Here is a 26,243-nt window from a genome sequence, read left to right as displayed (position 1 = left end):
CTGGCATGCAAACCGGTCCAAAAAGAATCTGTGCAGCCCATTTCCCTGGTACTGATAAAGATTAACCATGCCAAATAGATTGGATATTAAGTGGTGCTCCACTGGCCGTGCAGTCATGAGTGAATAGGGAGTGCAGGAGGGAACTGAGCCTGCACCCCTGAGGGGCCTCTGTCTTGAGGATCAGCGTGGCAGATGTGTTGTTACCTACCCTGACCACCTGGGGGATACAGTTGCTCGGAGTATACGTCCTGGTAATCTGGCTGGCCCTGCGGCCTTGTGAATGTTGACCTGTTTAAACGTCTTATTCACATCAGCTGCGAAGAGCATGATCACAGAGTCACCTGGAACAGCTGGTGTTCTCATGCATGTTTCAGTGTTACTTGCCTCGAAATCATTTAGCTCGTCTGGTAGGCTCGTGTCACTGGGCAGCTCTCGGCTGTGCTTCCCTTTGTAGTCTGTAATACGTTTGCAAGCCCTGCCACATCCGACGAGCGTCAGAGACGGTGTTGTACGATTCGATCTTTGTCCTGTATTGATGCTTTGCCTGTTTGATGGTTCGTCGGAGGGCATAGCGGGATTTCTTATGAGCTTCTGGGTTAGAGTCCCGCTCCTTGAAAGCGGCAGCTCTACCCTTTAGCTTAGTGTGGATGTTGCCTGTAATCCATGGCTTCTGGTTGGGGTATGTACGTACAGTCACTGTGGGGACGACGTCGTCAGTCCACTTATTGATGAAGCCAGTGACTGATGTGGTGTATTTCTCAATGCTATCAGAAGAATCATGGAACATATTCCAGACTGTGCTAGCAAAACAGTCCTGTAGCTTAGCATCTGCTTCATCTGACTTGCTTCATTGACATTTATTTTCAGGTCTCTCCAGAGATGTTGGATCGGGTTCAAGTCCGTGCTCTGGCTGTGCCACTCAAGGACATTCAGGGACTTGTCCAGAAGCCACTCCTGTGTTGTCTTGGCTGTGTGCTTAGATCTCTCTGCACTTTGCTCTGTTAATCTTTCCCTTGATCCTGACTAGTCTCCCAGTCCCTGCCGCTGAAAATAATCCCCACAGCATGATGCTGCCACCACCATGCTTCACCACAGGGATGGTATTGCCCAGGTGATGAGCGGTACCTGGTTTCCTCCAGACATGACCCTTGGCATTCAGGTCAAAGAGTTCAATGTTGGTTTCATCAGACTAGAGAATCTTGTTTCTCATGTTCTGAGAGTCCTTTAGGTGCCAATTGGCATTTATTTGCAGGTCTCTCCAGAGATGTTGGCACCTAAAGGACTCTCAGAACCATCGGGTTCTTAGTCACCTCTCTGACCAAGGCCCTTCTCCCCCGATTGCTCAGTTTGGCCAGTCGGCCAGCTCTAGGAAGAGTCTTGTTGGTTCTAAACTTTTTCCGATTTAAGAATGATGGAGGCCACTGTGTTCTTGGGGACCTTCAATGCTGCAGAATATTTTTGGTACACTTCCCCAGATCTGTTCCTCATCACAATCCTGTCTCTGAGCTCTACGGACAATTCCTTCGACCTCTTAGCTTGGTTTTTGCTCTGACATGCACTGTCAACTGTGGGACCTTATATAGACAGGTGTGTGCCTTTCCAAATCATGTCCAATCAATTGAATTTACCACAGGTGGACTCCAATCAAGTTGTAGAAACATCTCAAGGATGATCAATGGAAACAGGATTCACCTGAGCTCAATTTCGAGTCTCATAGCAAAAGGGTCTTAATACTTATGTAAATACATTTTTATATATATATATAAAAATTAGCAAACATTTCTTAAACCTGTTTTCACTTTGTCATTATGGGGTATTTTGTGTAGATTGTTGAAGAAAAAATATAATTTTATCAATTTTAGAATAAGGCTGTAATGTAACAAAATGTGGAAAATGTTAAGGCGTCTGAATACTTTCCGAATGCACTGCTATATACAGTATGGCTCTGGGTGTAATGATGGGTATTGTTTTGGTTTCAGTCCGTAAAGGATTGGATGGCCCAGAGAATGGCCAGACCTGTTGGTTTCAGTCTGTAAAGGATTGGGTGGACCAGAGAATGGCCAGACCTGTTGGTTTCAGTCTGTAAAGGATTGGGTGGACCAGAGAATGGCCAGACCTGTTGGTTTCAGTCTGTAAAGGATTGGGTGGATCAGAGAATGGACACACCTATGGACAGAAGCTACTGTAGTCAGACATGCATCTAGGAATAATGTAGAAGAATATCCACAGTATTTGGTATAGTAGGATATATCCATTGTATTAAGTATAGAAGAATATCCATAGTATTAAGTATATTAGAATATCCATGTTATTAAGTAAGTCCATGGTATTAAGTATAGAAGAATATACATGGTATTAAGTATAGAAGAATATACATGGTATTAAGTATAGTAGAATATCCATTGTATTAAGTATAGTAGAATATCCATGGTATTACGTATAGAAGAATATCCATTGAATTGAATTTATTTTGGGTAACAGACATATACAACAAAATGTACAATGTGGACCGAGAGGATATCACTTGAAAGTATTAATTAAAACGCTTGTTTCCAAAGTGGTCATCGATGGTAAAACAATAACACATATAACGATGAAAAGGCAAGACAAAATTACAAACAACCACAAATACATACATTTATATTGACATCCTAAAAAGTGGCACTACTCAATGCATTTCCCCCTAACTTTAAAAATCAACCATTTTAATTTCACATTAAAACAATCTTTTCATACCCATCATTCAAATAAATACACCTGACCAGCAGTAGGGGGCACAAGGGGCAGTGGAGTGATTTCTCTTACTTAGACAATTTTACAAGACATAACACTAACTCTGGTATTGTAACTGTGTTGGTTATAGACCATATCAATGTGTTTTTTCATATAACCTGTGGCACGGTCATTTAAGATGTCAAACATATGATTAAGTTTAAGTTGGTCCACTCTGGACTCCAAAGGCACCAAGCCCACCTCCCAGAACTCCTGTACCACTATGCAGGTGGTACAATCAGCATATACCTGATAAGATTATTTTGCATGACCTGCATTCTCTTTTTCAGCTTTTTTGATAGCCCACTATACCAAGCAGAGCAGCATAATCAAAATGACACTGAATGAAGGTTGAGACAAGCAGTTTCTTGACTTTGATGTTAAAATATCTAGTGTTACAATTAAAATGTGTTCGCCATTTTAGCAGCAATCAGGTCTCCAGAAAGGGAATGATCTAGGGACACACCAAGATAAGTCACACTTGTTTTAGATTCAATCTCCTTGCCTGCACAGTTTACCTTTATCTTGTCAGCCCTAAGCGATCTAAGTTTTGTTCCAAACAAAATCGATTCAGTTTTTCCCAAATGTAGCGACAATTTGTTGTCAGTCAACCAATCTCAAACAAAATGCAATTCCTTCCTGATGGTCTCCTCTATGTAAATTGTATCCTTCCCTGGCTGAGTTGTCAGCATAAAGCAGGAGTTTGCAATTTACTGTATCTGGCATATCATTAACGTATATAAGAAATAAGAGAGGCCCTAAAATTGATCCCTGCGGTACTCCACATATTTCTTTGGCCTCTGACAGAACATCACCAACATTAAATACTTGTGTTCTGTTGGTCAGAGAAGACTTAAACCAATTCACTGCTACATCATTTGTACCCATGCTTTTCAGTTTCATCAGGAGAATATCATGGTCCACAGTGTCAAAAGCTTTCTGCAAGTCTAACATGACCATACCTGTATAGTTCCCCTTCTCACTTTCCTGCTTGATGTGGTCAAACAGGTGGATAAGCTGTTCTAAAGCCAGATTGGAGTTCATAAAGAAGTTTGTGCTCGAGAAGTTATCCCTCAAGATGATTAAAAACTAATCTCTCAACAACTTTGGATAAGGTGCTGAGGATCGTCACAGGCCTGTAGTTTCCTACATTTGTTTTACTGCTCTTCTTGTGGAATGAAACCATGGTATTAAGCAGTGGTGGAAAACGTACCCAATTGTAATACTTGAGTAAAAGTAAAGATAAATTAATAGAAAATGACTTAAGTAAAAGTGAAAGTCCCCAAGTAAAATAACACTTGAGTAAAAGTCTACAAGTATTTGGTTTTAAACATACTTAAGTATCAAAAGTAAAAGTATAAATAATTTCAATTTGCTTATTAAGCAAACCAGACAGCCAGTTTTACTTTTTTTTAATTTTTATTTACGGATAGCCAGGGGCACGCTCCAACACTCAGACATAATTTACAAATGAAGCATTTGTGTTTCGTGAGTCCACCAGATCAGGCAGTAGGGATGACCAGGGATGTTCTCTTGATAAGTGTGTGAATTGGACCATGTTCATGTCCTGCTAAGCATTCAAAATGTATTGAGTACTTTTGGGTGTCAGGGAAAATGTATGGAGTGAAGTAAAAGTTGTCAAAAAATTAAAAATAAAGTAAAGATACCAAAAAAAGCTACTTAAGTAGTACTTAAAAGTATTTATACTTAAGTACTTTTCACCACTGGTATTAAGTATAGTAGAATACCCATGGTCTTAAGTATAGAACAATATCTGTGGTATTAATGTCAAATATCCATGGTATTACCCCACAAATCCATGGATTGGATCAAGCAGCATGTCAAAATAGACATTAATTTGACCTCCTCTGTAAACTATTAAACCAAATGAATTTTAAACATGTTTTTCCAAGAAACGATGCCACTGGGTAGCCTACCTAACTAGGTAGAAAACGAAATACTGCACACATTCTGCTAATATTCAGGAACAAAAACTCTTCCCACTTCTCCCAAAGCACTTCCCATCTAGAACTGTGCCGTGGTTGTCAATAGGTTATAATGAACTAATAACGAAGAGTGGATTGTCCACAGAATGTCTGGTTCAGAGATTCTTTCAAGTCTTGTCGGTTGTGCTGGCTGCTCCTGCCAGCTACAGAACGCCACAACTAGAAGTGGGTCAAAATCAAAGGCTACATTCTAATTGGTTTAGCTAGTGTCTGGAAATTGTTGGACTGTATATGTGCATTCGGGGTGTGTTGTGGGAAATCCGGAGGTCTGACAACACATTAAAACAGACTAAAACTGATTCACTGCGAGATTTATATACACACACACACACAGATCCACACACAGGAAAAAGCTGCCAGGCCTGCTAAGAGCGTGCAGGTAAGTGTTGCTGGTGACCGGGGGGTAGAGGTAGAATGGCTCCTGGTAATACTGGCAATGCTTGACCTCCAGGGGGTACTGCTACTGTCGCACCTCCATCTAAAGACAAGTTAACACATCACCGTGTTTGAAACAGATGAGGGCAAATCCTAACTTCCTCTTCAGTCAAATGTTGACTTGGTCTCCCATTGACATCAATGCATGACTACTTAAGTGGAAGTTAGGATTCGACCAATAGTTCTTATTAATGATGGTAATACCAGTCTATGATAGAGGATATTATAACTGAAGGCAACTTGAACTAACCTTTAACCTCAATGGCGGCGTTTGCTTTTTCCGATTTTATTATCTGCATGTGTTCCACAGCCTGAGGAGAAGACAGACAAGAGAAGGAGATGTTATCCACCAACAACATGGGAGAGTGATAACCCAGTTCAAAAGTGTTCACAATTAACAAAATTGTAGATGAAATGGTGCTCTCTTTTGTTGAGGGTGAGCCAATGTCACACAATAAACAGTCAAATTACAAGTCACTTATTTAAGTTGGTTACCCCTCTAATACTGAAGGTACTTGATTCTACTGTGTCAAAGCTCTGCTGCTGTGTGCTGCAGATGCATTTGGTGTCAAACGTTAACAATGTTAGCTGTTAATTGATTGTTAGCTGTTTATGCTAACATTTTGTAAATGCTAACATTGCTATGTATTATGTTACCTGCTGCAGCTCAGCTTTCTGGGCGTTGAGCTTCTCTTGCTGCCTCTCCAGCTCCTCCTTCTGTTTCTGCAGATCTGAGTTCTTCTGGTTGAGGTTGCTCTCCTCCTGGGCCAGCTGCTCCTCAAACAACTTCATCTCCTCGTCGGTGTACGCGGGAGCCTGCTCCAGAGTCTGAGGAGGAGACGAGATGAGAGGGTAGAAGCTCCATTACTGCATAGCCTCTCAGAGTTAACAACATGTCTGTACCCTTGACCACCTCAGGTGGCAGCAGGTGGTGGCAACCTGTCTCTTACCTCCCAGCTGTCTGGCTCTAAGAACTCTTTCTTGTTTGTGGACATCAGGAACTCCTCCAGGGAGACCAGTCTGTCCTTGTTGGTGTCTACCTGAGTACAGATGAAAGGAAATCAATGTCAGCAAGTAGGTTGACTGAAGAAGCAGTGGGGCAAAATCCTGAAAACAGTTGGCTGTGTGTATGACTCAGTGACCCCATCATACCCCACCCCTCGTGCCAGCTCACCTCATTCATGACGTGTTCCCTCATGCGCAGTCTCTCCTCCTCCATCTCTGTCATGTCATCCTCATCTAGATTGGGTCTGTACATCTTCTCCAGCTACAAAACACACACATTTCAAAACTAGGCCTATTCCAGCTACAAAAAAAACACACACACACACACACACACACACACACACACACACACACACACACACACACACACACACACACACACACACACACACACACACACACACACACACACACACACACACACACACACACACACACACACACACACACACACACACACACACACACACCTCTTTAGTGAACAGGGCTTCAAGCTCCTGCTCATCAATGTAGCCATCTCCGTTGGAATCTGCAAGACATAATTTCTCAATAGGCTTCATTGTGGTTGGTGTGTAATTTGAGACAATATTAATTTATCTGACTTTTGTTCAGTGGTTTCAAGCTGTGAATAGCTTCTGGTGTGAACTTACCGTGGAGTTTGAAGAAGGTCTTGGGGTCAAAGTCATTTGGGTCCAAACCATCTGACTCCTTCCAGACCTCTTTCAGCTGGTCCTGACTGCCCTACACACACACACACACACACACACACACACACACACACACACACACACACACACACACACACACACACACACACACACACACACACACACACACACACACACACACACACACACTTTGTAGCCTGGTCCAGGATCTGTTTGTGCTGTGAAGCCAACTCATATGGTTGGCTACAGGTCTACAGCACAAAAAGATCTGAGACCAGGCTAGTGAATTTGGGGTTTAATGTCACTGAAATGTCTTAGGGGGGGGGTTGATTATCAAGGTAAATGCCTCACAGGGTGGTTGATTTTGGGTTTAGTTACAGTATAAAGGTAAACGTCTTACAGGGTGGTTGATTTTAGGATGGTCTGCGTGTTTCTTCCTCAGCTCTTCATAGTGCTGCTCCTCGTCTTTACGATGCTCCTCGTCGAGGTTCTTCAGGTGCTCCTTCCTCTCGTGCTCCTTCATCATCTCGTACCTCTTAAACTCCTCGTGACGCTTCTGGTCAAAGTTCTCCAAGTCATTGGTAGCCTATATATCAACCAGGAAAGAGAAAGCATGCGATTCTTATTCTTCCTATAGCAACCCTAATTATACCAGGTAAGTGAACATTTTGACAGATCTGTGTAATGAGAAATGATTTGATTAATTCTTTTCCAGTATTTGATTTACAGGATTGATATGTAATAAACCATAACCGGCCCGGTGGCACCTTAATTGGGGAGGACGGTCTCATAGTAACGGTTAGAACGGAACAAATTGAATGGTATTGAACTCAAACACATAGTTTCCATGTGTTTGATAGCATTCCATTTACTCCATTCCAAACATTAGTAAGAGTCGTTCTCCCCTCCGCAGCCTCCTATGTAATAAACAGGATTTTATGTTCGGGAGACGCATGCAGATACATTCTCTTGGGGAGGGAAACAGGACTTAACCATGTACATTTAAGTACCATATAATTAGGTCATTTTCACTTGTGAGTCTACAATTATCTGCTGTAACTAAGTATGAATGTTCTTACCTTTGACCTGTTTTAACTGCCTGTATCAAATGTCTGTCAGTGTTGAATGTTTGATAGTGATTGATGCCAGAGCTGCAGAAGGTACACTGAAAATATCTCTGTGACACAGTGTGATCCTGTAGTCGCTGATGTTGTGACTTTGTACAAGTCTCTCGGGCTGATGTGTACAGAATATTTGGTACGGTCTGATTAACTGATTAATATAGGTGCCTTAGAGAAGGACCGTTAGACATTTTCTATGCTTATGTTCTGGAGGTGTCTGCCTGAATTATTGTATTAAACTGGATTGACTTCCTCAACGACAGCTCTACATTTTGTTCACCTGAAAATTCCCATTACAATCTGGAATTTAAATAAATACAAGCCCACTGTCCAGTGTCAGAGACCAATAACAACTGGGGAACGAGACCATTAGAGAAGAGAGTGAGAAAGACATGACATGTTCCTGATGACTAATTTTAAGTGTAAATGATCGTCCTCTAAACGTATTTTTTCCACCAGATGGAGCACATGTACGTGGTGTGCATGGTTAGGGTATACTTCCCAATACAGCTGCTATTCAAACACAACAAGTTAGCTTTAAGGCTACAACCCCTTTGGGCTGTTGGCTCAAAATGGATGTCCTCGTTCACCAGAGAGTTGTTTATTCATTCAAGAGACAAGTGCAGAGCAAACATTTGTTGTAAGGCCATTGTCAGTGTGTGAACTTTTAAAACAATTTTTTCAGTATAGACTCTGGTTTAATTTTGGTACATGCACCACAAGTTCTGAGCACAGTGGTTTTAAGAACCGTTGTGCGGCCATTTTAATCATTGTATCATGGTGTAGTGCAGGGTTCCCCAACTGGCGAAATCAGCTCCAAGGGATTTTCATTTGGGAAATCTGTTCAAGTATTCACACGCATAATAGAGAGACATGATTGTATACAAATGTAAGCAAGGTTTGAAATTATTATGTTTTAGTCAAATATTATATATGTTTGGGCTTCTTGCGGTCAATTTGCAGTCTGCAAATTATATGTAATTATGTTTCCGGTCCCTCGACCATCCGCTCAAGAAATAAAATTGGAGGCTGAATCTAGTTGATGATCCGTGGTGTAGTGTGTACGGACAACATCCCTACCGATTGAATAAGCTTATCCAGGTCCTCCACTTCAAAGGTGTGTGGGTTCATGTGGTTCATGTACTCAAACTGCTTGAGCATCGCCTTGTGGTTCATTTCTGAGGGGAAAGAGGAGAGAAGGCTCTAATTAGGAGGGAAACTAATACTATACGAGTTAAGTGGTTACAAGTCCCTTGCTGAAAACTGCTGACAAAATGGAGGCTGTATATGATGAGGTAATTGTGTAGTTACAGCTGATGTTTATCCACAATTCAAATCATTGTAATTAATGATAGTGACCTTTACTTTGAAATGTTCCACATTAAAATCCCCTCTTAATAATTAACTAGTCACACTATGTTGACTGATGACACCAAGCAGTTACTGACATTGTGGACATTTGTAGTGCAACGCTAAAAGAATGTGCTAACATTTCCCAGGCAGTTGAGAGTTTTTTGATGACCGACTCTCGACTGCACGTTAGCTTTGGCAGTGACCACAGCCAAGTATTTCTGGCAGTTCCAATGTAAGCACGGTCTTGGTTGAGTGCAAGACCATGCTCGGTAGTAGAACCTCAACCCCTCTTCCCAAATGTGTCAATATAGACATTTCACAACATGTGACTTTCCTATTTACTTGAACAATAACCTCAAGGCACTTCGACTTTCCTATGTGACACACTATATCAATCTTAGGATGTTGGTGGTTCACTGCATCATTTCCTGTCAACTGGACAAGCATTCCTGCTCATAGGATGGCAGCCATTTAGACAGGAAATTACATATTTGAATAACAGATACACCAGCTTACCATGCCCTCCCTCAGCGTCTTGTTTGGCTTTGATGAGCGTCCTTAGCCTGTTCACCTCCTGCCTCTTCAGCTCGTCCAGTTTGGTCCTCACGTGATGGCCGACAAAGTCCAGCTCTTTGGCCAGCTTGCCTTGCTGCTCAGAAACAAAAGCAGCCAGAGATTTGAGGGCCAAAAACAATCAAAGGAGCCCGACGAGGCCAGCTGGATCGTGTTCATTAGGGCAGGAACGAACAACAGCTGAAAATGTTTTGCAACGGGAAAATAAAATGAGCATTTCTTATTGGACGAGTACAGGTAGCCCATCCCTGTTTCAGTACGTTTTTTAAAATCTGTTTGGCGTCTAATGAACACGGCCCTGCAAATGCTATAGCTGCTGGGGTACCTTAATGTCCTCCATGTCTGTATTGTGGAGCTTCTCTCTAAAATGCTGGTCCTTCTCCAGGAAATCAATGACTTCCCTGAGGTAGCGGTCATAGTGAAGCCCGGTGTCCTGAAACAAAAACCCAAAGTCCAAATCCACATTGCAGTACGTAAGTGGAAAGGGGACAGGTTTACATTGGATTCACATGTGGCCTATGGTATGTCTAGACCTCCTTCCATTTTCTGCAGTGGTGTATTTCTTTAAGAGCTTTTCCTCTTTCTGACTCATTATTCATGCTCCAAGAGCGTACAAAAACAAATCATGACAGCTGTGACGGAAACAGGTAGTTTCGGTACAATTTTATAAATGCCGACAGATGATTTGTTCGTTCGACATGGTGGGATCTTTTTGTGTCGGTAAAATGTTTTATGCGACAAATGGCGGTGGGAACGCCTTTATGCACAAATATTAATCTAATAACCATCCTATCGAAGTAAACTTGGAGTCATGTAATGATATGGTGTGTGGTCCTACCTCTACAAGTGTAATAAATTATGATGAACTTCACAAAAAATTAAAATCTCATCTACACACAATGCACCATAACGACAAAACAAAAACAAGTTTCTAGCAATTTTTGTAGAAAAAATAAGAACACGGAAATATCACATTTACATAAGTAGTAACAACCTTTAATCAGTGCTTTGTTGAGGCACCTTTGGAAAAATAGTATTTGGGGAGTTTCTCCCATTCTTCTCTGCAGATCCTCTCAAGCTCTGTCAGGTTGGATGGGGAGCGTTGCTGCACAGCTATTTTCAGGTCTTTCCAGAGACGTTCAATCGTTTTCAAGTCCGGGCCACTCAAGAACATTCAGAGACCTGTCCCGAAGCCACTCCTGCATTGTCTTGGCTGTGTGCTAAGGGTCATTGTCCTGTTGGAAGGTGAACATTGACCCCAGTCTGAGGTCCTGAGTGCTCTGGAGCAGATTTTCATCAAGGATCTCTCTGCACTTTGCTCCGTTTATCTTTCCCTCGATCCTGACTAGGCTCAGAGTCCCTGCCGCTGAAAAACACCCCCACAGCATGATGCTGCCAGGTTTCCTTCAGACGCGACGCTTGGCATTCAGGCCAAAGAGTTCAATCTTGATTTCATCAGACCAGAGAATCTTGTTTCTCATGGTCTGAGAGTCTTTAGCTGCCTTTTGGCAAACTCCAAGCGGGCTGTCATGTGCCTTTACAGAGGATTGGCATTCGTCTGGCCACTACCAGAAAGGCCTGACTGGTGGAGTGCTGCAAAGATGATTGTCCTTCTGGAAGGTTCTCTCATCTCCACAGAGGAACTCTAGAACTCTGTCAGAGTGACCAACAGGTTCTTGGTCACCTTCCTGACCAAGGCCCTTCTCCCCCGATTGCTCAGTTTGGCCAGCTGTAGGAAGAGTCTAAATGGAAGAAGTTTGGAACCACCTAAGAATGATGGAGACCACTGTGTTCTTATGGTCCTTCAATGCTGCAGACATTTTTGGTACACTTCCGCAGATCTGAGCCTCGACACAATCCTGTCTCGGAGCTCATGGTTTGGTTTTTGCTCTGACACGCACTGTCAACTGTGGGACCTTATATAGACAGGTGTGTGCCTTTCCAAATCATGTCCAATCAATTGAATTTACCACAGGTGGACTCCAATCAAGTTGTAGAAACATCTCAAGGTTGATCAATGGAAACAGGACGCACCTGAGCTCAATTTCAAGTCTTATAGCAAAAGGTCTGAATACTTATGTAAATAAGGTATAAGAAAAAAGAAAAAGTGCAATCATTTCTAAAACCTGTTTTCACTTTGTTATTATGGGGTATTTTGTGTAGATTGATGAAGAAAAAAATATAATTGTATCAATTTTAGAATAAGGCTGTAATGTAACAAAATGTGGAAAATGTTAAGGCGTCTGAATAATTTCCGAATGCACTGCTATATACAGTATGGCTCTGGGTGTAATGATGGGTATTGTGTTGGTTTCAGTCCGTAAAGGATTGGATGGCCCAGAGAATGGCCAGACCTGTTGGTTTCAATCTGTAAAGGATTGGATGGCCCAGAGAATGGCCAGACCTGTTGATTTCAGTCTGTAAAGGATTGGGTGGATCAGAGAATGGCCAGACCTGTTGGTTTCAGTCCGTAAAGGATTGGATGGCCCAGAGAATGGCCAGACCTGTTGGTTTCAGTCCGTAAAGGATTGGATGGCCCAGAGAATGGCCAGACCTGTTGGTTTCAGTCTGTAAAGGATTGGATGGCCCAGAGAATGGCCAGACCTGTTGGTTTCAGTCTGTAAAGGATTGGATGGCCCAGAGAATGGCCAGACCTGTTGGTTTCAGTCTGTAAAGGATTAGGTGGACCAGAGAATGGCCAGACCTGTTGGTTTCAGTCTGTAAAGGATTGGGTGGATCAGAGAATGGTCAGACCTGTTGGTTTCAGTATGTAAAGGATTGGGTGGAACAGAGAATGGTCAGACCTGTTGGTTTCAGTCTGTAAAGGATTGGGTGGACCAAGGGTCTGAACACTTATGTAAATACATTTGTTGTTGTTTTGTTATTATAAATTTGCAAAAAGAAATCTCAAAACCTGTTTTCGCTTTGTCATTATGGGGTAGTGTGTACATTGAATTAATTTTAGAATAAGGCTTTAACGTAGCAACATTTTGAGAAAGAAATCAAGGGGTCTGAATACTTTCCCGAAGGCAATGTAGGTACTGCAACACAAACACACACACTCCACACTCACCACTATCCACTCACCACACTCTGTGGTGCCTCCAGTTTCTCCTCTGGGGTTTCCACTTTAGTCTTGTCCACAGCGATGGGCACTGCTTCCACACAGAACCACAGGCTCAGGAGGAGCACAGTGTAGTGGCAAGAGGCTTTACTCCACAACATCTGTGTACACAGGAGAACATCACCTAGCTGAGGTTAATCATTGACTACATAAACAGCTGCTTCAAGAGAAACTATGAGAAATGGCTAATGGTCAAATAGACACATTTCACAGTTGGTTAAATGAACTGACACTAATCTACTATTTCATAGACAGAATGGCAAGGTATACAGCATCTATTTGAGCCTATAGGTAAGTCATTGATATTGTATGTTGCCAAACGATCTCTTTATGTATATAGGGCATATTAAAATCCTAAATGTTTCATAGATAACATGAATAAACAGGGTTATACTGAACTGTTCTTCAGTAAACATCACCCTCTTACAGTAAGCTCACTGGCCTTGGAAATGTGGCCGATGCTTTTGGAGCCAGTGAACCCACACCCACTCCTCCCTACTGACCAATGTGTTGACAAGTTAAACTAGTTTAATCTTAATCCCCACAGTAACCTCGACCAGAATAAAACCGTGGTGACTGTGCCACTCACTTGTCTATGGGATATAAGGGGTGTTCAGCAGGACACGTTTTGGAACGTTCAGATATGTTATGCAGAACAAAAGTGCCTCTCCGACATGTAGAACAAAAAAATCATGTTGGTTGCATTTCTATCTGCAGCGTTCGACAACGTTTAGCAACTTAACGTAGCCCAGTTCTCTTGGGCTTTGACACCTGAAAGAGAACCTTGTCAACCTGTTTAGGTGTAACATCATGACCACATCAGCAGTCAATATTGTTGCACTTGTTCTGTTACATCTGTTATCTAGCCATCTAATTTTACCAGGTTCATATTGTGGTTATTTTTTGATAATATTCTAATGAGCTCTGGGCGGCAGGGTAGCCTAGTGGTTAGTGTTGGACTATTAACCGAAAGCTTGTAAATTCAAATCCCTGAGCTGACAAGGTACCAATCTGTCGTTCTGCCACTGAACAGGCAGTTAACCCACTGTTCCTAGGCCGTCATTGAAAATAAGAATTTGTTCTTAACTGACTTGCCTAGTTAAATAAAGGTAAAATATGTGTAAGATATACAGGTAGCAGCATAATAACTATCTAGCTAGGTACTGAAGTGTTGAACAAGTAACGTTAGGGTGTGGATAGATCACGAGCACGCATGATCTCCAACTACTGAAATGTAAGTTGTCCATAATAGTATGATACTAACGTTACATTTAATTGAAAAGCTAAAAGAAGCAAAAACTTACTTTGACAGTGCCCCCCTTTTCAGTTATTTTTTTTAAACGTTTGCTATAATTCATCCAACCCTGCAGACAATTCGAAAAGACTGGAGTCTGTTTACAGATGTCATGCACTTTACACCGGTCAGCCTCTTCTTAGTAAGACCAACCGAACAGCTAATTGCCATGGCAACGCCCCGCCCCCAACCATTCCCATTGGGTAGAAATGTTCTCTTTGCTCTGTGATAGTCGCGTTGGCAGCCAGTTGGGCAGAAGTAGTCAGACAAATTGTTTGCATGAAATTGTTGGTCAAGGTGCTGTGAAGCAAGATGTACGTGGCGTTTACAAACCTGTGTAAAGCAAGAGGGCGGAGTTACATCAGAGCCAAAGAGATGCTGAATTGGGACGTGGTCCAACCCATTCCAGTCTCAACTGTTGCATGTATTTGAGTCATTCTGGGAGTCAAGAATTACAATAGTAATTTGAATGCAATGCACAGCCCTTAAAATGTAAATGTCTTAGAATTTCTCATGTCGTGTGTCTTGAGGTTAAGATGATACAGCTTTTGTTTTTTATTTTATTTGAATAACCTGTTCTGTTTGTTATTTTCTCATAGTAGTCAACTCTCAAGCTAAGTAAAAACATCTGACTACAAATGGAACATACAAAATCAATTTACTAGCTGTTCATATTGTTTGTGAACCTGATGACAGTGACACCAAATAGCCCATCACGCATAAATACACAAATTATAATCAGAGATTCAGATAACATCAACATTGTCCAAAGATTTCCAGGATTATTTTTCCTTGTCATCTTTCTGTTTTGTGCCACATGGTGACGCTGTTTCCCAATTTTGTATGATTTTGGTGAAACGTGATCAAACCAAACCAAACTACCTCAACAGGAACTGACGTTGTGTCTGCGCGAGCGAGTGGATGGATAAAAATTGCAGCTTCAGGAAAATGGCTACAAACATCGTACCGATAAAAGGTGAGAAATTATGTTTATTTACCGATCATATATGTATGGAAAAGTTAAGATACCGATAACTATAGTTGACCAAAATCGGTCAGGTATTCGGGCTTTGCTCGCACTCAAATTCCTGCGTTTCTTCCTTGTTGTTTAACTTTGTTGGCAGGTCACGGAGTGCTTTAAATTATTGAATCAGTGTTGTGCAAAATTCTGATCAACGAAGATACACGTTTGACGCCTCCAGAGCACATTATTCCAAGACAAATGACACGTAGGTATGCCACCGTCGCGTACTAAAATTGATTTCTCTCGCTCTCTGTCTGGCTATTTGAAGTTAGTCACTGTAGCCAAACTATATTGACAAGTTTATTCACTGAATTATCTCTAACTAGTTAATCAACTCTAAATTATTATTTTACATTTGTAAAATCCTACTTGAAACGTGTGCCAATCAAAGTACGAATTGTATTTGTGGCAGTGGAACTAGTAGCTACAGTAGTAATAGGGTCGGCTTCAAAGTTCAGCTCGAGTCAGGTGTTACATTTTAAAAAAAATCTTTATTTAACTAGGCAAGTCCATTAAGAACAAATTCTTATTTACAATGACAGCCTACAAAAAGGCAAAAGGCCTCCTGCTGGGATAAAATATGTGTATATATATATATATATATTTATTTATTACTTCGCTACAATGGCCTATTTATTGCCTTACCACCTCACGCCATTTTCACACACTGTATATAGACTTTATTTTTTTCTATTGTGTTATTGACTGTACGCTTGGTTATTCCATGTGTAACTCTGTGTTGTTTGTGTCGCACTGCTTTGCTTTATATTGGCCAGATCGCAGTTGTAATTGAGAACTTGGTTTCAACTAGCTTACCTGGTTAAAGGTGAAATAAAAAATACAAAAATAAAGAGATCTATGACAGCAACATGGCAGAAGCACATGGTAGCAGTACAGACAATAGCACAAAGGGCAAGGAGGTAGAGACAACAATACATCACACAAAGCAGCCACAACTGTATGTAAGAGAGTCCATGATTGAGTCTTTGAATGAAGAGACTGAGATAAAACTGTCCAGTTTGAGTTTGTTTGCAGCTCTTTCCAGTTGCTAGCTGCCGCAAACTGAAAAGATGAGGGGCCCAGGGATGTGTGCTTTGGGGACCTTTAACAGAATATGACTGTCAGAACGGGTGTTGTGTGTGGAGGATGAGGGCTGCAGTAGATATCTCAGATAGGGGGAGAGTGAGGCCTAAGAGGGTTTTATAAATAAGCATCAACCAGTGGGTCTTGCGGCGGGTATACAGAGAATACCAGTTTACAGAGGAGTATAGAGTGCAGTGATGTGTCCTATAAGGAGCGGGAGGATTTTTAAATTAAAATCATCGTTGTTCCACTGCCTAGCAAGTATCTTAGTGTTAAAGATGATCTTTATGGTTTTGTTAAACTTGGCCTAGTTACTGCAGAACAGTTGGTAATGTTACTACAGAAAGACTGGAGAAGCAGGTGCTCCTTTGAGTGTCCAATAACTATTTGCCCAGTCATCAGAAATGTTTCCCAGAAGGAAAGGCAGGATCTGTGTCTAGCTAGTTTTCCATCCAATTGGCGACAGATTTTCATGCGAATATTTAAAAAATCTGCATAAAGAAAATATGCGCATTTTCCCACCAGTTGTGTTTCCACGCAACAGACTTGTTGCGGATAAAAATCAGTACGTGATGACATAGTACACCCAATGTACTTTTTCACTTAGATTTGTATTCGGTACATGAAAACTTAAAGTTCAATGTGTTTCCATCACATTTTCAACAAAACCTATAGTTTTGTCACAAACTGTTGTGTTGGATAGCAAATATGCCTACTCTGGCACGTGCTCTCTAGCCAACAGCTTGCAGATACAGTGTGGGTAGGCTAGTCTACATGATGAGTTTATGGATAAGAGCGATTCATATTTTTATTTGTCAAACGGCAGTCAAGCATCGATCATCACGTCACCAGAATCAGACGTTATTATCGTTATTTATTGGAAAGGAGCATCAAGATCACTGTGCACTTTCACCACCCTGTGAAGGTCTTCATAACTTATTTAATCTGTAGCCTAGTAAACTGCATGCTTTCTCAAGTCATATGGTGGTTACTATATTAATATTTGCGCATAAAGGCATTTCCACCACCATTTCTTGCGTAATAAACTTTAAGACACGAAAAGTTCCCACCGTGTCGAACGAATAAATTGTCTGCATTTATAAAATTGTAGCGACACTACCTGTTTCCATCACAGTTGTGATGTTTATTTGTTTTTATACGGTAGGACTTTATTTGCGTAACTGTGGATGGAAACGTTGTTTGTGGCAGAGTTTGCATGTGGGAACCATGAGTATTGAAGTGCACATGTACTGAAGTTATGAACTGACATTTTGAGTTAGGCTATTGCCACTTTGTTGCATACTTTTACCTCTCAAATCTCATCTTTGTCAACAAAATGTGACATTGTAGTTATGTATTGGGACTCTACTTTCAAGCGTGGACACTAAAGTCATGTCAGAATGTGTTTCTTTCATTTTGCACCAGCTCTCTGTTGGACCCAAAGCAGCAGGAAGCTCAGCATTTTAGATTTAGCCCAGCCAATGGCCATCACTGTACAAACTGACCTGGTTACTCATTCCTTTCTTAAATATGTTGTTTTGTACTTTGATCTGCTGCCCAGTAGATTGTTAGCTTACATTTTTATTAGGCAATTTGAAATGCAAAAGAGGCTATTCTACTCAATCGAAATCGGAAGTTCCAAACTCAGAATGTAATTTGGTGTCGTGACCCCTCCATCCTTAATAAATTATTCTAGTCAAACAGACATTTCCATAGTAGTAGGTAGCTTCGAGTATCGTCTTTTTAACACTTTATACTTTAATATGTCATTAGGGAATTTAGTCCAACATCATTTACAGCACCACAGATATTTTTTACTTTGAGCCTATTCTCCAACTGCTTTTTTTATTTTAATTTCACCCTTTCCCTTTTAAGTGCTTCTAAAACATGATGGCCATCTCAGGTCAGGACCTTTTGTTCTGTGTCTGTAGGTTTAGCCTGCCTTCCTGCAGCCCCACATAGTAGCCAAATGTGGAGGCTAAAAGTAAGAGACATTTGGGTACATTCTTTTTTAAACTCTTTTGGCGAGTCATGTCCATCCATTTATATTAGAGAATGTCCGATGTGTATTTTTTAGGAGGCTTATCATTGAGATAGAAAATGTTGATGACAATTTTCCAGACAGCCATGTATGCATTACTGCATCAATTTTAAAATCAAACAATAAATTGGACTTGGACTGTTTTTACCAAACTACATAATGTTAATAATTGTATATGAATGGTACATCTCTTGATAAACTGGGTAAATTAAGATGGCATTGGCCTACAATACAGGTGAATGCATATTCAATATGAGTGTGTGCATGCATTGAGTTATTGAGCTTGTTTTGGCTGATCAGTGGAGTCTATGGTGCCACAGATGATAAACAATCTGTTTGCCTTCCATTGGACTTCCATTAGCCTACTGATCAACAACATTTACATCGAAGTATCACTCCAGCATTTCACCCCTGTGTGGAAGGACATCATATACCGTAGGCACTGCTGTTAGTTTGAGAATATAAAAGAACATCTATTCAATGCAGATGCTTTCAACGTAATGTCATGATTTGTGATCATGGATGCTTATTTAATTTTGTTATTTCACCTTTTATTTAACCAGGTAGGCCAGTTGACGACAAGTTCTCATTTACAACTGCGACCTGGCCAAGATAAAGCAAAGCAGTGCGACAAAAACAACAGAGTTACACATAAACAAACATACAGTCAATAACACAAATAGAAACATCTATGTACAGTGTGTGCAAATGTAGGGAGGTAAGGCAATAAATAGGCCATAGAGGTGAAATATTTACAATTTAGCATTATCACTGGAGTGATAGATGTGCAAGTAGAGATACTGGGGTGCAAGAGGGTAAGTCATAATATGGGGATGAGGTAGTTGGGTGTGCTATTTACAGATTGGCTGTGTACAGGTACAGTGATCGGTAAGCTGCTCTGACAGCTGATGCTTGAAGTTAGAGGGAGATATAAGGCTTCAGTGATATTTGCAATTCGTTCCAGTCATTGGCAGCAGAGAACTGGAAGGAAAGGTGGCCAAAGGAAGTGTTGGCTTTGGGAATGACCAGTGAAATATACCTGCTGGAGCACGTGCTACGGGTGGGTGTTGCTATGGTGACCAGTGAGCTGAGATAAACCATATTCCGTGCTCTGGAGAGAGGGAGATATCAATCTATATAGATATGCGTTTCTGTTAGGACGCATCTCTAAACAACTTGGCTGCCAGGACGAAATGACTGAATTGGCTAGTTCAGCTATCTGTCAAGAAATGGGCGGGTTGAACAGTGTTTTCTGAAAGTATTCAGACCCCTTTTTCCACATTTTGTTACTTTACAGCCTTACTTTAAAATTACTTTTTTAAAATTATTATTCCCTTGTCAATCTATACACAACCTGTTTTTGCTTTGTCATTATGGGGTTTCAATTTTTTTTGCAATTGTATTAAAAAACAGTACTTTGTTTAAAGCACCTTTGGCAGTCTTCTTGGGTATGATGCTACAAGCTTGGCACACATATATTTGGGGAGTTTCTCACATTCTTCTCTGTAGATCCTCTCAAGCTCTATCAGGTTGGATGGGGAGTGTCGCTGCACAGCTATTTTCAGTTCTCTCCAGAGATGTTAGATCGTGTTCAAGTCTGGGCTCTGGCTGGGCCACTCAGACATTCAGAGACTTGTCCTGAAGCCACTCCTGCGTTGTCTTGGCTGTGTGCTTAGGGTCATTGTCCTGTTGGAAGGTGAACCTTCGCCCCAGTCTGAAGTCCTGAGCACTCTGGAGCAGGTTTTCATGAAGGATCTCTCTGTACTTTTCTCCGTTTATCTTTCCCTCGATCCTGACTAGTCTCCCAGTCCCTGCCGCTGAAAAACATCACCACAGCATGATGGTGCCACCATGTTGTTTCACCGTAGGGGTGGTGCAAGGTTTCCTCCAGATGTGACGCTTGGCATTGAGTTCAATCTTGGTGTCATCAGACCAGAGAATCTTGTTTCTTATGGTCTGCGAGGCCTTTAGGTGCCTTTTTTGAAGAACTCCAAGCAGGCTGTCGTGCCTTTTTACTGAGGAGTGGCTTCTGTCTGGCCACTCTACCATAATGGCCTGATTGGTGGAGTGCTGCTAAGATGGTTGTTCTCCCATCTCCATAGAGGAACTTGGGAGCTCTTTCAGTGACCATCGGGTTCTTGGTCACCTCCCTGACAGGCTCTTCTCCCTCAATTGCTCAGTTTGGCCAGGCGGCCAGCTCTAAGAAGAATCTTGGTTCTAAACTTCTATTTAAGAATGATGGAGGCCAGTGTGTTCTTTGGGACCTTCAATGCTGCAGAAATGTGTTGATACCCTCCCCCAGATCTGTGCCTTCGACATAAGTTGTAGAAACATCTCAATGGAATGATCAATGGAAACAGGATGTACCTGAGCTCAATTTCGAGTCTCATAGCAAGGGGTCTGAATACTTAAATAAAATAATTTCTGAACCTGTTCTCGCTTTGTCATTATGGGGTCTTGTGTGTAGATTGGTGAAGGAAAAAAAATATTGAATCAATTTTTGAAGAATGTTCTAACTTAACATGAATACTCTCCGAATGCACTGTAACTTGATCCTTCTGCTACGATTGGATAGAGCTAGGCTGTAACTTTGCTCCCTTTCATATCTCTCTCCATCGCTCATATCACTTGCTGCAGTTTACTGCTACTATGAGAACTAGCTCAATGGCGTTTAACTTTTGCTACCAAGCCATAAATGTGCTTAATATCTGACAAGGAGAGCGAGGTTAGGAAAGAATATGAAGCAACGATGCACGTTCTGTCTGAATGACTCAAATCTGCCCATAGTTTGAGAAGGGTGAATGCACACGAGTGCTGATCTTCAGCTTTCTTGGTGCATAAACATGCAGGAAGATTCTTAGGAAGCTAAACCTATGTCTAAATAAAAAGTTTGCTATTTTAAAACACCTTTCCATATCACAACAGTAATGTAATGCGACTACCAACTGTCAATTTATGGATAAGATTGCAGTTCATCAGATCAGCACACCAGTGAATAGCTAACGTTGCACCACAAGTCAGATGGCTCGTTGCCGAAAATGGTGCATGTTGAAAATGATAACCGGGTTATGTTAGGAGCTAATAGCCAACGTAGCTAGCTATCTGATATCTTAGCGCCATGTTTATCTAGCAAGCTAGCTAACATAGTAGCTAATATAGCTAGCTAACATCACAGTTATCATGATCTTTGCTAACAGGTCACATAGCTAGCTTGCTATTGCATGCATGTCTGGGTGGGCACGTTGACACAAGCCTTTATTCGTCAATTAACTAATATTTGCAACAGGAGTTTGGTTTTGGTTACTGGAGAATGGGCTAGCTTGTTGCTTGCTGCTGATTCTCTCAGCTAGACATTCCTCGGCTTTGTGCAGTGCTCGTGGCTCAGGCGGTGAGTGGCGGGTGCCATAGCAGCAGCTTTACTATCGGCAAAGACTACAAAAGGACTATCGACCCGATAATTCAGCTCTGCCTATTATCGGTCGTTCTGTAATTTATATTGCATATAGTCTTGCATTCGCTCATTCTTCCTCAGTGACCCTTACTTTGAATGGCATTGGCAGTCCTTCTGCAAAGCTTCAGATGAAAAATGTATATGTGTATAGGCCTGATCCCTTACTGTAGCCCTTTCAATTCAAACCTCTCCTCAGGGACCACCAGCCATTCCATATATTTGAACTATTCCAGAGCTAGCACACCTAATTCAACTTGTCAACTAACTGTCAAGCCCTTGATTGAGGTGAGCTATTTTAATGCTACAACAAAAACTGTCAAATGTTTGAAAACCACTGGCCTAGCCTATAGCATTAACAGATGCCATAGCCCACTGCATCTACTCAAAGTATAGGCTACTTTTTTTTAAAGGAAGACTGAGGGCAGAACTTAACAAACTGCAAATTCTAGGCTACATGATGTTGAGTCAAAAATATTAAAATCATCCAGTACCACCAGTCTCCCTTCCTGATTTCTTTACCCAGATCAAACTCGGTCGACGTCTGTCTGGCAGAATGTGGCTTCACAAAGCTGCTAGACAAATGTTTGAGTGTTGCTCCCTCCGTTGGTTTGCCACCGCTGGAATCTCTGCCCAGGATCTGATATTAGTACAGCTGATAAGACACTCTTGGGCCGTAGCATACAAAATGATACAGAGAGCAAGAGACCCGTCTGGCTGCCTTTCATGCCAAATTCCTCACGTACAATGGCGCTAGGCTAGCTAGAGCTCCCATGCACAGCTAGCCTTCACCACTATGGGAGGGAAGCTCAGGAAAGGGCTGTGTTGCCTGGGGGGAGAACTCTGAGAGCCTGGGTAGTGAGGAGGAGAATAAGAGCGCTGTGTTGTTTTGAGGAACTCAATGAATGCACACGTTGCAGCCAGGGAGAGGTTTTTATCACAACACGTAGGTCTGTTAATGTTCTGTACCTACCCATCTACACCATACTGCTGAGATTTGTTACAGAAGATGACAAATAAAAAAAACAGTCACTGTAATATCATGGTATTATCATTTAGCCTGTCTATGAAACATTTTATACGACATCATCATTTGATTAACTACCTACCCGTATCATGGTTATTATGATCATAAATAACTGCGTTGACAATTTTCGGGAAGAAGTAAGCCTCTGATAACATGGCTATTGCTTGCTGTTGTATGAGACAGACAATCAATTTCAATGAAAAGGGCATGCAGTAGATGCGTGTTGGCCTGATTCTCAACTCTTCACTCCAATAACACACACACAAGCCAAATAACAGTCACTTATTACATTGATCCGTACTGTAGCTACACTCAGTGAAAACAGTAAGGAAGATGGTTTATTTTGAAGCACATTGTACTGTAGTGTGAAACCCATGTGACAGTCCTTGTGCTAGTCAGGCGCAGTAAACTTTAACAGGCCTTTTATGGTCTCCACCTTGACCCTGACTGTGCATCATTGTGTATGAGGGGCTGTCAGGGATTTTCTCTCTGCGGTCTCTACATGTTGAACAACTTCGATACTTCAGGATGTCAGTAAGCCTCTTGCTCTGATGTTTTTACAAGTCAGTCAGAAAGGTCCCGTGTGATTATAGCTGATAAATCTTGGTAATACCTTTTAAATAGCCTAGCTGTAAGGGAACAATGTAACGGCATTAGGATCGGCTAGTTTTTTTTTTTGTCTTGCAGACTTTACTATTGGCTATGGAAATGGCTCACTAAATGCAGAACAGATGCCTCTGTCGGACCCTGTCGTGGTTGTAGACTGTTCCTGGTGATGTCTGTATTGTGACTTGCGCTCTTTTCCCGTCCTTTCCCAGGTGTTTGAAGAAACAAATCTCCCATCTGACCCATTGTCACCAGTGCTGACTACAAACTCGACTTACATGGCACCCTCAAATTGACATCATGGCCCAGATATCCAGTGGAAATGGGTTCAAGCTGGACGTGGCCCAGCCCATGGGGGTTGTGGGTAAGGAGGAGGCCCTTCGCATGGAGGCGGAGGCCTTAGCGAAACTACAAAGGGAGAAGAGACACGCGCTCCCGGCGACCACCACCACCTCCGCTCCAAGGCCCACTCCTTCCTCCAGCAGCCGACCAGAGAAGGACCTCATAGTCTTCCCCGATGCTAAGAAGCAGGCGGAGAAAGACAACTTCCAGGACATCGACGTGGACAAGCTGACCAATGAGGAGCTGGAGAAGCTACTGCTAGACGACAACTTCGGGGCCAACAGCGGCAAGGCCTTGCGACCCTCCTCGGTGTTGGGATTCAACCTCAGCGCCTCCTACCCGGGGAGCCAAGCCACCTGCAGCCCCTCTCCCTTCCCCAACGGCCAGTGGATGCCTTCCATCCTCTCCACCCCCTCCGGCGTGTCCACGCCAACCCACCATCAGGCTCCCATGTTCCCCTCTGCTCCGTTCCCCAAGCCCCAGACCTGCTCCTTCCAGAATGGCTTTTCTCCAGCCATGCCGCCCTACATGGGCTTGCCTGGCCCGCAGACCTCCTTCATGGCCTTCACTCCTATCCAGCAGCCCGGAGCCATGGTGTTCCAGCAGCCCACCGTCACCCCAGAGATGGCCAAGCTCTTCCACAAGATCCACAGCACCTCGGAATACTTGAAGAACGGCAGGTCAGCCAGTACTGACCTGGATGCTGCCCCGACCAGTGCAGTGTCGCTGGCGCCCAACCCACCACCACCTGCCGTGGAACCACTTGCCGTCAGCCGCTTCGAGTGGCTGGACCTGGACCCGCTCAACGGGTGCAAGGGTGAGGAGGGCACCTCACCGGCACCGAGCGGCACTGTGACTGTAGTGGGAGGGCAAGCCGGCGGGGACCCCTGGGACGCCGTGCTGCTAGATGAGACGGAGGGAGGGGCTGGCGGCAGCAGTCCACCAACTGAGGTGAAGGGTCATCTCGCAGGTCGCTCTCAGCCTCGGCAGTTGTCGGTGGGGGCGGGGGTCACCAGGAGCCACTCCCTCACCATCCCAGAATCCTCTTCCCAGCACAAGCTAAACAATCAGGTATGTCTAGTACTCTACTTGCATAAGACGATCATACAAACTCTCTCCAAAACAACTCTGTACACAACCACACCACAGCCTAAACAGGCAGTCATAACACAGTCAAAATAACCAAGTTCTAGCATTGATCAGTCAAAATAACCAAGTTCTAGCATTGCTCAGTCAAAATAACCAAGTTCTAGCATTGCTCAGTCAAAATAACCAAGTTCTAGCATTGCTCAGTCAAAATAACCCATTGTAGTTCAAGCACTTTAGCGCAACCAAAATATTAAAGGGTCTTTTCATCAAACCCCAAAACAGCAAGGCTAATTTCCACATCAATCACATCATACCGGCACTGCCGAAACCTCAATTTTTGTCCCTAAAGAAAATACCACTAGCCAAGCAATCAGTAATGGTTGCAATGCCCATTTCCCACACTATGGCTGCGTTTAGACAGGCAGCCCAAATCATTTTTTTCCACTAATTGTGTCTCTTGACCAATCAGATCAGCTCTGAAAAAGATCTGATGTGAAAAGGTCTGATGTGATTTGTCAAAAGGCCAATAAGTGGAAAAAAATATCAGAATTGGGCTGACTGTCTAAACGTAGCCCTTGTGACAAGCCAAAACAAATGGGTAAGATTCTAGCACAATAAAATTATTTAAAGAGGTTCAACAAAGCCCAGCCAAAACAACCGGGTAACAAGTCCCACATCATACCAGCACTGCCAAAACATAAATGTTGGTTTCCAAAGCATGTAGTCTGGTATGGTTGCCCACACTTTGTGAAGGCTTGACCTCTATACTTCCACTTTTTTATCCTTTTTGTGAAGAAAGATGCTCTTTCTACTCTAAATCTGTCTCTTTTTTAATCAACATTTCTGAGATTTTGGACAGGAACGAAGGCATGTGGCGCAAAATACCATTCGCCTCCATTTTCCTATAAGTGAGCAACCATCTGTCTGAAGCATTTGTCAGTGGGTTTGAGCTCAACTGAAGGGAGGCCACAGAATTGTTTTAACTTCTCTATATACACAATGACTCGTCTATCACTTTTTATTTACCGTGTCTCTTCCCTTTTAGTCTGGTTTAGTCAGAAAAGAGATTTCGTAATGAGAGAATGAGTGAGTAATAAGGAATAAAGGCCTAGCCTATATGTGTGTGTGTGTGTGGCGTTCCCAGAAAGCCCACTTCCTGTCTCATTGTGTTTCTCTGTGTCGGAACAGGACAATTGGCTGCTGTCACATTCTTCACACATGAAGACCATAAT

At 42.4% G+C, this 26,243-nt stretch overlaps 2 protein-coding genes across 5 annotated transcripts in view; one reads left to right on the top strand and one right to left on the bottom strand.

Annotated features, from left to right (window-relative positions):
- Nucleotides 1-4,169: 4,169 nt before the first annotated feature.
- LOC139578170 (nucleobindin-2-like) lies at nucleotides 4,170-14,497 on the bottom strand. 2 transcript variants are annotated; one of them, XM_071405456.1, is made up of 13 exons: nucleotides 14,362-14,497; nucleotides 13,021-13,158; nucleotides 10,259-10,366; nucleotides 9,877-10,009; nucleotides 9,088-9,185; nucleotides 7,287-7,472; nucleotides 6,869-6,959; nucleotides 6,689-6,747; nucleotides 6,388-6,480; nucleotides 6,164-6,253; nucleotides 5,871-6,041; nucleotides 5,464-5,524; nucleotides 4,170-5,256 (listed from the first exon to the last, which is right to left on the bottom strand). In XM_071405456.1, the coding sequence occupies exons 1-13, from the start codon at nucleotides 14,413-14,415 to the stop codon at nucleotides 5,144-5,146; spliced, it is 1,395 nt and encodes a 464-aa protein (XP_071261557.1). In that variant the 5' UTR covers nucleotides 14,416-14,497; the 3' UTR covers nucleotides 4,170-5,143. The 2 variants fall into 2 exon arrangements, with proteins under 2 accessions (XP_071261557.1, XP_071261559.1); XM_071405458.1 differs by having other exon boundaries at nucleotides 13,021-13,181; nucleotides 14,362-14,470.
- A 741-nt stretch (nucleotides 14,498-15,238) lies between these two features.
- Nucleotides 15,239-26,243, top strand: part of LOC139578169 (phosphatidylinositol 4-phosphate 3-kinase C2 domain-containing subunit alpha-like) — a 73,342-nt gene continuing 62,337 nt past the window's right edge. The window contains exons 1-3 of one of the 3 annotated variants that reach the window (XM_071405455.1): nucleotides 15,272-15,327; nucleotides 15,476-15,580; nucleotides 23,793-24,993. In XM_071405455.1, coding sequence (XP_071261556.1) covers nucleotides 23,881-24,993 — 1,113 coding nt within the window. In that variant the 5' untranslated portion in view covers nucleotides 15,272-15,327; nucleotides 15,476-15,580; nucleotides 23,793-23,880. Of the gene's footprint in view, nucleotides 15,328-15,475; nucleotides 15,585-23,792; nucleotides 24,994-26,243 lie in introns of all 3 variants that reach the window. The other 2 variants (XM_071405454.1, XM_071405453.1) reach the window with 2 other exon arrangements.

The sequence above is a fragment of the Salvelinus alpinus genome, chromosome 6 (assembly GCF_045679555.1).
Source record: "Salvelinus alpinus chromosome 6, SLU_Salpinus.1, whole genome shotgun sequence".
In the NCBI taxonomy this organism is placed as follows: Eukaryota; Metazoa; Chordata; class Actinopteri; order Salmoniformes; family Salmonidae; genus Salvelinus; species Salvelinus alpinus.
The sequence above is the reverse complement of the archived record's forward strand: the minus strand, read 5'-3'. Positions and strand labels throughout refer to the sequence as shown.

Bases quoted from the DNA above. Each gene is read 5' to 3' on its own strand.
- LOC139578170 (XM_071405456.1), bottom strand. From the start codon at position 14,415: ATGAATTATAGCAAACGTTTAAAAAAAATAACTGAAAAGGGGGGCACT. The intron at 6,960-7,286 runs GTAAGACGTTTA...GTGTGTGTGTAG, and splicing joins ATCCTAAAATCAACCACCCT to GGCAGTCAGGACCAGCTGAA. The intron at 6,042-6,163 runs GTAAGAGACAGG...TCTCCTCCTCAG, and splicing joins TAGAGCCAGACAGCTGGGAG to ACTCTGGAGCAGGCTCCCGC.